We start from the raw sequence: 11,978 nt of genomic DNA, 5'->3' as shown, positions 1-11,978 counted from the left end.
GCCCGGCTAAGGGGCGCCGCCTCCCCCGTGCGTGCGTGCGCTCGCGCATGCGCCCCCCTTTCCTTTTCGGCCGAGGCCTCTCCGAGCGGTGTGCGCGTGAGGCGATCGGGAAGGCCGCGCAGCCTCCCCCGAGTTTCCCATGCAGGAGACCGAGGAGAGCTTAGCGGCGGCCGCGGCCTCCCCTTCCGACGCCCTTCCCGCCGACGCCGAGGGGTCCAGAGGCGGCGGAGGGAGCAGCAGCAGCACCACCACCAGCAGCAGCAGCGACTCGGAGGCCGAACGGCCGCCGGCGGAGTCGCCTGAGGGGCGGGAGGCCCAGCCGGACGGCAAACCCGACGCCGACGAGGCTGAGGAAAAGAAGGAGGAGGAGGAGGAGGAGGAGTTGGGAAAAAACAGCGGGGGAAGAAGAAGAAGAAGAAGAAGCCGGAGAGCCGCTTCCTCCCTCTCAGGAACCGCCGCCGGCGGTGAACGAGGAGAAGCCGCCGCCGTCGCCGCCGCCCGCCCAAGAACAGTCGCCGGTAGCCGCCGCCGCCGCCTCCGAGGAGCCGAGGGAAGAAAAGGCCGAGGAAGAAGGAGAAGAGAAGGAAGAGAAAGAAGAGGAGGAAGGCGGAGGAGGAGAGGAAGGATCCGAGGAGGAGGAGGAGGAAGAGGAGGAGGAGGAAGAAGAGAAGCCGCCGCGGGACTCCTCCGAGCAGGAGGAGGAGCAGCCCCAGCCTCCCACTCCCCCGTCCTCCTCCTCCCGCCTCTGGGCCAAGACGAGGACGAGCCCTCCTTCAGCGACCCCGAGGACTTCGTGGACGACGTCGAAGAGGAAGGTGCGCTCTCCCCGGGGAGGGGAGGGGGGTCTTTTGGGGTGGGGGGGGGAAATGGGAGAGAAGGGCACCTTCCTGCTCCCCCAGGGGCTAGACATAGAATAACAGAGTGGGAAGGGCCCTTGGAGGTCATCTAGTCCAACCCCCTGCTCAAGCAGGAGAGTCTATTCCAAATCCTAGCCACTGCCCAGGATCGAACTCACAGCCTCCTGATTCCCCTGGACCCTCGCGGGTGTTCTGGAGGCCTGGACCCCCAAAGCAAGCTGGCTGTCTCTCTCACACAACAAACACACACACACACACACACACACACGCACGCACTCACCTGCCTGGGCTTCTGTGTGTGTCTTTGCACCTGGCTTCCCAGTCAGGGGCTGCACTACAAGCCCCAGGGTTCGCAGCTGGAGTGGAGGAGGGGCTGTGGGGTGTTCCCAAGGGCGGGGTGGGGAGGGAGGAGGGCCTTGGGTGAGGTGGGAAGGACAGCTGCCTTGGGGTTGGGGTAGCTCGTCCCTGTTTCACACCCCCTCCCCCTTCGTGGAGGTCGCTCTTAACCCTCCAGGAACCCCAAAGCAGCAAAGAAGAAAAAAGAAACTTGATTAAAAAGTCACACGAGGGTGGCTTGGCAGAATAATGGGGTTGGAAGGGGTTGTGGAGGTCTTCTAGTCCACCCCCACCCCCCTTTGAGCAGGAAAACTTGTACCATTTTGGGCTTTGGGGGAGGGGGCTTTGATGGGATGCATAGATGGGATCATAGAATATCAATAGAATAACAAGAGTTGGAAGGGACCCTGGAGATCTTCTAGTCCAGTCCCAAGCGTCTCTGCCTGGGACAGAGGGGGTCAAGAAGAGGCAGGGGAACTCTTTGCACCTTGCTTCCCAGTCAGGGCCTGGACTACAAGTCCCACGGTTCCCAGCTGGTGAGGAGGAGGGGCTGTTGGATGTTCCCTCGGGGAGGATCTTGAGTGATGTGGGATTGACAGCTGTCTTGGGGTTGCGTTAGTATGTCCCTGTTTCTCACTGGTCATTCTTGCTCTCCAGGCACCCCAAACAATAATCAAAAATCATTAAATTTTTAATCTGTTTCTTGTCCTGCCTTTTGCTGGGTGAGCACAGCTGAGGAAATTGGGAAGCGGTTGCGTATGTGTGTGTGTGTGGACTGTATTTGTAATATCTGTACAATATTGAGTGAATGTGGTTCAAGAGCTGTTGTCAGTTTCAAGCAGCCTTGTTTTTAGTTATCGGTGGAAAAGGAAACCTGCGAATCCTTTGAACAGTAGCTGTGCCAGTGTCTGGTTAACCTTGAGAACTATGAGCAGGTCACACTTTTAAAAAAATAAATCCTTGTATTATTAAATTTATTCAGAAAAAAACCTTTGAGGTTTTATTAGAAACCTTGTTTAAAACCTGTTAGCATGAAGGTTGTGGTAGTAACCTAACCTGTAGGTTGAGTTAGAGGAGACCCAGAGTTGTGGCATTCAGATCTGTTGTATTTTCTGGGGTCAGTTTAGGTAAATCTGTTTGATGTACAGAGGAGCCCTTCCAGAGTTGTTCAGTACTTCTGTGTCCCACATTAGGGACACAGAACTGGAGAGGCTGCTGGGTTTCGCTCCAGGTATCCCAGATTAGAATCTGATGCTTTATGATGAGGTATATTTTAACCACAGAGGAGAACAAAGCAATCCCAGTTATAATCAGCCAAGGTTACTTCGGAAAGTAGAAGCTTCTATTTCTGACTGTCATGAGCTGTGTACCAACCTGGAAGAACTGTGTGAATAAAACGGGCAAGATGCCCCAATAGGCAGTTGAACATATTGTCCAATTTGTGTTTATTGTTAGAACGTTCAGTACCCACATTTATGCATGACTGATAAATTAACACCTTGTAATCCAAAAGACCTTGAAGAACTGTGAAGGATACAGCTGGCTTTAAAAGAAAAGGGTGAAATATACGTGTGACAATATGCTGTGGTACATTCAATTAAAGTGCACTTTTAAAAGCCATGATAACTTACTATAACTAGAATATTTGTTTTTTATATTATGTTACACTGATGTTATAGTACCACTATCATTCAACATAGATAACTCAGTCACAGTTTGATAGTTTTGAAGCTCTCCAGGTTTAGAACATCAAAAAATAATGCAGATGACAGAGAGAAGAACAAGCTGACAAGACACTGCTGTGGGAGATCATTCGTTCGGGGGTTCATCTCAGAGCAATTAGCACTGGCCTTTTGATCAGAGTCTAATGATACAGACCCTCCAAAGCAGGGCTTCCCAAATGTTTTCCTTCATTATCAAAACCGCTTACCAGAAAGTCCTTTTCACCCGATGATTCCGCTTTTCATCACTCCTTTCTGCGTGCTTTCAGGAGGCAAACCTAATGTAGATGATCTCATTGGTCTCTCTCTATTTCACTGTCCACAGAATTACTGGGAGATATTCTACAAGAGCTCCCTCAGGAAGCAGATGGAATTGATTCTGTGATTGTGGTGGACAATGTCCCCCAGGTTGGACCAGACCGCCTTGAGAAACTGAAGAATGTTATCCATAAGATTTTCTCAAAGTTTGGGAAGATAACCAATGAATTTTACCCGGAAGCTGATGGCCTGACTAAAGGGTGAGTGCTGATGATGTTTTTCATTTCTTTGTTGTAGTTGTTGTAGCCAAGTCTCTCCATCAAGGAAGCATAATCTTCTAGCTCATCCAGCAAGCCAAAATAGTAGCTGGTGCATTTGTGCATCTCCAACACATTTCTCCAAGCTGACCACCACATCATCCTGCTTCGAAGGCACCTTGCTAAAGCTTTTTTTATATATAAAACACTTTACGATGCTCCCATCCGGATTAACCAAGCAAAGTCTTGGGCAATTTTTCATGTGTAAAAGATGAATGGGAAGGAAAGTAACACACAAGACATGTTTGAAAGAAAGAAGGAAAGGCAAGGCAAGCTGGTTACTTGCTCTGCTCGTGGGAGCTTCTTCCACAATGAACATGGTCTCTTGAAAAGTTTAGATAATGAGAGTGGTAGCTTGGGGTGGGGAGGATAAGATAATTTGTATGCTGCATCACACTTCTGAGTGAAAGGTGGAATGTAAATGAACTGGTTTTGTTTCGCTGCAGGTATATCTTCTTGGAATATATGTCTCCCACTCATGCTCTGGATGCTGTCAAAAACACAGATGGTTACAAGCTGGACAAACAACACACTTTCAGGGTCAATCTTTTCACTGACTTTGACAAGTGAGTACAGTTTTATCTCCATGACTTCCTCAAAAACACATACCTGTATGTATATGTGACTAATTTTATTGCACTTTCAGATACATGACAATCAGTGATGAGTGGGAAATTCCAGAGAAACAGCCATTTAAAGATCTCGTAAGTATTCAGAAGACTGAATGGCATGTAGAGATCACTCCAGACATTCCCCAAGATACGACATCCCTAGCTGAGCAGGAGAAGCAGACCTTGCCCTAACCAAGATTACACCGTTGTCTAATGTATTTTTTATCAAGAGATAGGTTGAAGTTACCAGTGTGCGGCTGGCAGTTGCATTGTCCAAACTCTGACGGTTCCCAGGATGCATGTCTCAGTTTTAAAAAAATGCGTTTTCAGCAAGAGCTGCGAGCTCAATAATTCATACGCATAACAATGAAACTCCTGAAAATGCAAAATAAAAATAGTGTCTGAGTGAGAGGACTGATTTACGTGCTGTTTGCTGGAGTACTGCAGAAATCGTCTGAACTGTTGGTGTCCCAATAAAAACATCACAATTTAAATTCGTTTTGCTACATGGCAAGAGTGCGCTTGGTTTGCTACAACAAAAGTTGTGTGTGTGTCATAGGGACAGTTTCCTATCAGGCAGGATGGGGTGTTTTTTTTTCTTTTACAATAGAATGCTCATCCTCTTGTTTTTTGCAGCCTCTTTCTTCATCTTTTTTTAACCTTTTGATTATTTCCTAGGGGAATTTGCGCTATTGGTTGGAGGACGCAGATTGTAGAGATCAGTATAGTGTAATTTTTGAATCTGGAGATCGAACCTCTATATACTGGAATGATGCAAAAGATCCTGTTACAATTGAGGAGAGAGCTGTGAGTGTTTGGGGCAAGTTTCTCTTGGTAACACTTTGTGTGCTGGCGGCTGTAAGAAGTAATTTCAAATCTGTAATGAAATTAAATGGTTTAATTAGTTGATGCACAGAAAAAGATTTTAGGAACATAATAGCTATTGACCCGAGCCATAAATTTTACCAATCCGAAGTGGCTTTTGCCAGTGAAAATGTGTTTCATCCTGATGTGATTGATTATGAGATTCACATTTCAACAACTTTGTTGAAAAGCAAAGTGCAAAAATTGTCTGATGTTAGATGTTCTTTGTTCACAAGATTTAAGGGGTTTTCTATTTGGCCAAAATAGATCATGTTTGTTTTCTATTTGATATCCATTTTTTTTCTACTAAATCATCAGGTTATCTACAAAAATAATATGCTAAAACTGTGATGAGGGAAGTTCCAGGGAATGATCAGCTCCAGTTTGATGCCCTTCCCCATTAAATTAGACTTTTTTAAAGGAAATGCCACGCAAACCTTCAGAAATAAAATCTTCATATAGCTTCAGTGTTCAAATGTAGCTTGACCCCATTAATGTAGGTTTCTCCCCCTGCAGCGATGGACAGAGACCTACGTGCGCTGGTCTCCAAAGGGGACCTACCTGGCTACATTCCATCAGAGGGGCATTGCTCTGTGGGGTGGCGAGAAATTCAAACAGATCCAGAGGTTCAGCCACCAGGGGGTGCAGCTCATTGACTTCTCACCTTGCGAAAGGTATTCCTGGAAATCAGCTAACGGTCAGCGCTTCAGCAGCCTTGCTCATGGATAGGTTGTCACTGAATGGCAAAATGTTGGCGTATGTAATGGTTGGTTTAGGTTCTCCGTATGGAAATCCCTTTACCTTCCCAGTTTCTTGCCACTTCTTGGGTCTCTTGTCTTGATTATTTAACTATAGTTAGGATGACCTTGTGAAGATGTACTGTATTGGTCCCAGAGGCATCTGTAGCATGATTTTTTTGAGGAACCATTCTGCTCTGCACGGTGTTAGATTCTTAACTGCTGGCATATCAGCCTTGTGTATGTGAATGAAGGAAAAGCTTTTCTTTGATGCTGACTCTTGGCTGTTTGAAGCCATCTTGCTTACTAAAGTCAGTATGAAATGGCTCAGAGTGTTTGTATTCCTGCAATTGATTTTGCTGTCTTTGTGAAGGTACCTGGTAACGTTCAGCCCCCTGATGGACACCCAAGATGATCCTCAAGCCATCATCATTTGGGATATCCTGACTGGACAGAAGAAACGAGGGTTTCATTGTGAAAGCTCCGCCCACTGGCCCATATTTAAGTATGTTTGTAGAGGACTAAAAACAATTATGGTACTCTTTTGACTATTGGGAAATATGGCGCCCACGTATATATGCGCACACACACACACACTAAACCTTTGAAATTTTTCTTGCTCAGGTGGAGTCACGATGGCAAATTCTTTGCCCGGATGACATCCGACACCCTTAGCATCTACGAAACGCCTGTAAGTCCGATCGTGCCTTAACACAAACGTTGCTCGTTGCAAAAGTACATGCTTAGCTCTTCTCCCTCCCTCTTCCCTTTTCCCTTTTGTGGCCTTTCACCCCATCCTTTTATTTCATTTTTATACATGAATGAATTCATAGATGCATTTCCGGGCTCATAGATCAATGCTTTTGGGGACCTTAAAAGAATCCCTTTCTCGTGGGAAAACGTCTGTATGTTAAATATTGGTATGAGGATTGCAGGATTGTTACATTGTCTTTTTTTTTTTTTTTTTTTGCCCTTCTAGTCCATGGGCCTCCTGGATAAGAAAAGTTTGAAAATCACAGGGATCAAGTGAGTGCTGCTCTGCTTTTATGAAGGTGTCACTGTTAACAAAATCAGCACCTGTCCTAAAAAAAAACAAAAAAGGGGCTCTCCTCCGCTTCCTCCAAACCCTGAGAATTCGATTCCACAGTACAGGTTGGGTGGGCTGTTTTGGAACACGTCTTCTCCTCTTTGAGGACTCCCTTCTTTCTTGCTGCCCCTCAGGGACTTCTCCTGGTCCCCCGGAGGAAACATAATCGCCTTCTGGGTCCCCGAAGACAAAGATATCCCAGCGAGGGTGACCCTGATGCAGCTCCCCTCCCGGCAGGAGATCCGGGTGCGCAACCTGTTCAACGTGGTAGACTGCAAACTCCATTGGCAGAAGAACGGGGATTACCTCTGTGTGAAAGTGGACCGGACCCCGAAGGGCACCCAGGTAACTTGCTTCTCTCACCATATTCGTAAAAGTGGCCAGTTGGAGAATGTGTGCTGCCTCTCGGGGTGATTACAGGTCGTCTTATGGCTGAGGACTTCCACTGAGCCTGGAATTACAGGTGTAACTTTTGTGATGGTGGCTAAACAAATCTCCCTGATCGTTAAGCAAACCGTGTTCTCAAAGGGCTTTCTTTGCCAGAAGTTGGAAGCAGGCATCCGAATCCAACATGAGACGCCCACGGATCATTCACGTGAGGCTGCAAATGGCTGTCGATGCAGGCCGGTTGCCAAGGGGCCAAAATGCAGTCGTGTGACTCTTCCGCTTTTGTTGTTTGGTGTTAAGCCATCCTTTTCTGCAACCCCATCAAGTCCCAGCCAGCACAGGCCTGAGATGTGGCTTCATAATTGCGTCTGATGTCTGAGGAAAGGCCTCTTTTGAATAGAATACGTCGTTCGGCTTTTCATAAAGAGCCCTACTGACTTACAGATCATGCTCTTTCAGATAAAACGGTTTGCGATGCATGTTATTAGCGAGGATAAAAGTCCCACTTTGGATCAATCATGCTTTCCTTCCTTCCTCCATCCCAGGGTGTAGTGACCAACTTTGAAATCTTCCGCATGAGAGAAAAGCAGGTTCCCGTCGACGTGGTGGAAATGAAAGGTAAAAGGGCACCTTTTCTGTCGCCTCCATGCAATGGTGCGTGATTTCTCCAAGGAACCATGTTTGCTGTCCCCCAGCTGAATTACTCCTTGGGAGGCGATAGATCTTATATCGTATGTTAGGTACAGCGGAAGTAAAGCATGTTCAACATATACCGCGTGTTTTACTTCTGCAACGGTTTCTCAGCCCTTAGCGACACATCCGGTTTATGTCGTAACGAAGGAACGCTTGTCTTGGCTCTTTCCCTCCGGATCTGGCAAAGTCTTTCACCTTCCACCTTAAAACATCTGGGCTGCCCACTGGGCTTTTAGAGGGTTTCCTAGTCCCAACTGACAGGACCTTCCTGCTTTGCAGAGAGCATCATCGCCTTCGCTTGGGAGCCCAATGGAAGCAAGTTTGCTGTGCTGCACGGGGAGTCGCCCCGGATATCCTGCTCCTTCTATCATGTGAAGAACAATGGGAAGATAGAGCTCATTAGTAAGTGGATTTCGCTCTCGCCCGGTGTGCTGCTCCTTTTAAGTCTGCTGTGGTTTTCAGCTGAAGCAAAACACAACAAGAGTGTGTTGCTTTTCAGAGTGTGTTGTTTCTTATTTCGTTCCTTTTTTTCGTCGGCATCCTACTGCCAGCTGTCTAAAGTCAGTTGTTACCCTAAAATCCTAAATATGTAAACACAGGATAGCTAAAAGAAAGCATTTTCCACGGCATCCCTCCTCCCTCCCCAGCTGAATACCAGTGTTGCCATATTTTTGCATTGCAAATCACCTGGGCCCAAGTGGGGCAGGGAAATAGTGGCATAACCTGTCCAATTATACCGTTGAAAATGGAACTTTCCGTGAACGTGGGCTTTGTAGTTGCCCTGTTACAGACTACATGCCACTGGGTTTTTAGCACTGCCAGCATAAATTAAACCTCCAGATCTTCTAAATAGCTGGAGCATCTGATTTAAAAGGGAGGACTGCCTGATGGGGGATGACACAACTGGGCTGCTCTGCTCCGGTGTTATTTTAAGATCGCCCACTTAATCCCCCTGGTGTTAAAATTCCGGAAGCAGCCTCAGCAGGGGGCGGGAGATGATGCCAGCCTCGTTACTCCAGCGTGGCTGTTTCACTATTTGAAAGTCAAGTCGTGTTTCTGATTTTTATCTCAGAAATCTTTGACAAGCAGCAGGCAAACACGATATTCTGGAGCCCTCAGGGACAGTTTGTGGTGCTGGCCGGTCTCAGAAGGTGAGCGCTCGCTTCGGGGAAGAATTTAAACAATTGCCTTGGTTTGCAAGTGTTAACAGAAGTGGTGTCCACTTCTATAATCATCCATATAGCTTATTTCCGATGATTAGAAACAAAGTGAAAATGCATCTGGTTCCTTTGAACCTTCCTTTGTGTAGAAGTTAGAAGATCCCAACCCCTGGATTTTTGTCCAGGTGTCAGACCCCAAAACCATAGGTGTGAATCTTCCAAGCTGAGTTCTTTATTGTTTTGTGCCTGTAGTTGCCAGACTGAAGATTCTACTATCTGCATTGACGATATACTCTGGGAACTATGGAGGAGGGTCTGTCCCTCTTTCTCTCACGCATGGCCGCTGGGCTGAGTTGCCACTTAACTCGTCTGCACTCCACCCCGCTCCCTCCTGGGAACCCACTTCCTCACTACAATCCGTCAAGGGAAGTTCCCCAGTGAAGTTTGCGTAGTCTGGAACCTAAACCCAAGTTTAGGGAGTTGAAGTTCTAGGATAATTCTCCCCGCCTCCCCGGCCAAAACGTTGAAGGAGGCCAGTGGGATAATGTGCCTCTCCTCTCGTTCTCTGTTCAGCATGAATGGTGCCTTAGCATTTGTGGATACCTCTGACTGCACCATGATGAACATTGCTGAGCACTACACTGCCTCGGACGTGGAATGGGACCCCACCGGCCGCTTTCTGGTGACATCTGTGTCTTGGTGGAGTCACAAGGTAACCTGGAGGCCGTGTCTCCTGATCTTTTTCCCACCTGCACGGGCTTTAGTTGGGGTTACTTAAGTGTTCTGTATGGCTGCCACCTTTACCAATCTCTTCTGAGTAAATTAAAAGATTTCAGCCGTGTCTTATTCTTCTGCCTCGGCAAGCAGCAAAATCGGTTCACTTGTCTAAATCTGGAGTGTCCAAACTTGGCCATTTGAAGACTTGTGGACTTCAACTCCCAGAATGCTGGCTGGGGAATTCTGGGAGTTGAAAGCCCACACACCTCTTCCAGGTTGCCACGATTAGACATCCTTGAGCTGGGTAGAGCATCCCACTCCGCACCCATTGCACGCCAGCCAGGCTGGTGTGGCTTCTCCCTCTTAAGCACCAGGCTAGTGAATTCCAGCTGCTGTGCCAGGATGCTTTTGTCTTGGACGCCCTCACCTGAGCAAAATGTCGTCCTCAGGTGGACAACGCCTACTGGCTGTGGACTTTCCAGGGTCGCCTCCTCCAGAAAAATAACAAGGACCGGTTCTGCCAGTTGCTATGGAGACCCAGGCCGCCAACTCTGCTCACCCAGGATCAGATAAAGGTGAGGCGTCCCTCGGGGCAGAAACCCGCTTGAAGTAGCCCATCGGAGGACTTCCAGGATGCTGTTGCCAAGAGGAAGTGACAACACTGCTCGAAAGAGAGATGGAGAAGGGGCGGGACAGGGCTTGGCCTGCAGGAAGCCTCGGTTTAAATCCCTGATGATCTGCAGGGCAGCTGGTAACAGTTACATGGATGAACTTTCCTTGGCTTGAAGAGAGCATTTTCTCTCTGCCTAACTCCCCTTTCAGGCGTGAAGCATTTTTTTCTCTTTTTTTTGTTCCTTGCTGCAGCAAATCAAGAAAGATCTCAAGAGGTACTCTAAGATATTTGAACAGAAGGATCGCCTGAGCCAATCGAAAGCCTCCAAGGTAAATTGCCCAGGGAATACGAAGCGAAGGGGATTTGGGACCACAGGGGCTACTGCCTTTGGCCCCCATCAACCTCAGTCCCTTCTGGTGAATGCGCTAAGGAGCCTTCTTAACACCGTGAGGAGCTCCAGCCCTTTGTGCATTTAGCTGGGCATCCATATAGACCAGGGGTCTCCAACCTTGGCAACTTTAAGCCTGGAGGACTTCAACTCCCAGGATTCCCCAGCCAGCTTTGCTGGCTGGGGAATCCTGGGAGTTGAAGTCCTCCAGGCTTAAAGTTGCCAAGGTTGGAGACCCCTGATATAGACGTATACCCTGATATAGGGTACTTGGGACCACAGCTTTGGACCAGTGGCCAGTGGGATCGTTTAAATTAAATCCTGTTTCTTACAGGAACTGGTTGACAAACGGCGAACAATGATGGAGGACTTCAAAAAATACCGCAAGATGGCCCAGGAGTTGTACATGGAGCAGAGGAACGAGCGTTTGGAGCTCCGAGGAGGTAGGTAGGACAGGGGAACCCGCTGGCTTACCTCAGGTTCATCTCCAGATGTATTAGACCAGCCTGGATCTAGGAGCTGAGATCCCAAATGTCTGCAGAATCCCTAGTCTGAAAATGCAAGATTATGCAGATTTATTTTGAGAAGTACAGCCTAATAGGGTGTGTAGTTAATATTGAGCAGTGGTGGCGCAGTGGTTAGAAGGCAGTATTGCAGGGCTAACTCACTGCCCACTGCCAGGAGTTCGATCCTGAACGGCTCAAGGTTGACTCAGCCTTCCATCCTTCCAAGATGGGTAAAACGAGGACCCAGATTGTTGGGGGCAAAGAGACTGACTCTGTCAACTGCTTAGAGAGGGCTGGAAAAGCATTATGAAGTGGTATATAAATCTAGGTGCTATTGCTCATGTCAGGCTTTGGGGATTCTGATGAAGGCAGATACTGGTTTACAAAGCTATAATTGACCTAATTAGTGGGATGTTAATGAAGAAAACGAGTCTGTGACCAAACCAAACCGAAGATGCAAGATTGCAGAAGGAAAGTGGTTAAGAATCCTCTCTGGCCGCATTGTTTCCAATGGAAGGGCCGCAATTTCCGCCTTCAAATCAAGTCAGATCTGCCTTCAGATCCATCTCGTTTGAACTACTGGCGATTGAGCTCATTTCCTTCTTTCCAGGAGTGGACACAGACGAGCTGGACAGCAACGTGGAGGACTGGGAGGAAGAGACCGTTGAATTTTTATCAATGAAGAAATCATCACGGTTGTAGAGGCAGAGTAATCCCAAAGCCGTG

General features: G+C 47.7%; 1 protein-coding gene across 1 annotated transcript; it reads left to right on the top strand.

The window, feature by feature from the left end:
• Positions 1-61: 61 nt before the first annotated feature.
• Positions 62-11,978, top strand: EIF3B (eukaryotic translation initiation factor 3 subunit B). Its single transcript, XM_026685243.2, is given in 19 exon segments — positions 62-815; positions 3,240-3,432; positions 3,936-4,055; positions 4,136-4,193; positions 4,779-4,907; positions 5,481-5,638; positions 6,075-6,206; positions 6,326-6,392; positions 6,681-6,727; positions 6,923-7,133; positions 7,721-7,793; positions 8,148-8,270; positions 8,941-9,019; positions 9,602-9,740; positions 10,195-10,320; positions 10,610-10,687; positions 11,081-11,189; positions 11,863-11,919; positions 11,922-11,978. Coding segments are annotated over 19 exon segments (2,619 nt in total). The 5' UTR covers positions 62-139; the 3' UTR covers positions 11,966-11,978.

Source organism: Notechis scutatus, chromosome 12, assembly GCF_049901735.1.
Source record: "Notechis scutatus isolate UNSWTSFEM ecotype Mainland chromosome 12, rNotScu1.2, whole genome shotgun sequence".
Classification (NCBI taxonomy): Eukaryota; Metazoa; Chordata; class Lepidosauria; order Squamata; family Elapidae; genus Notechis; species Notechis scutatus.
This window is presented reverse-complemented; position numbering and strand designations above follow the sequence as displayed.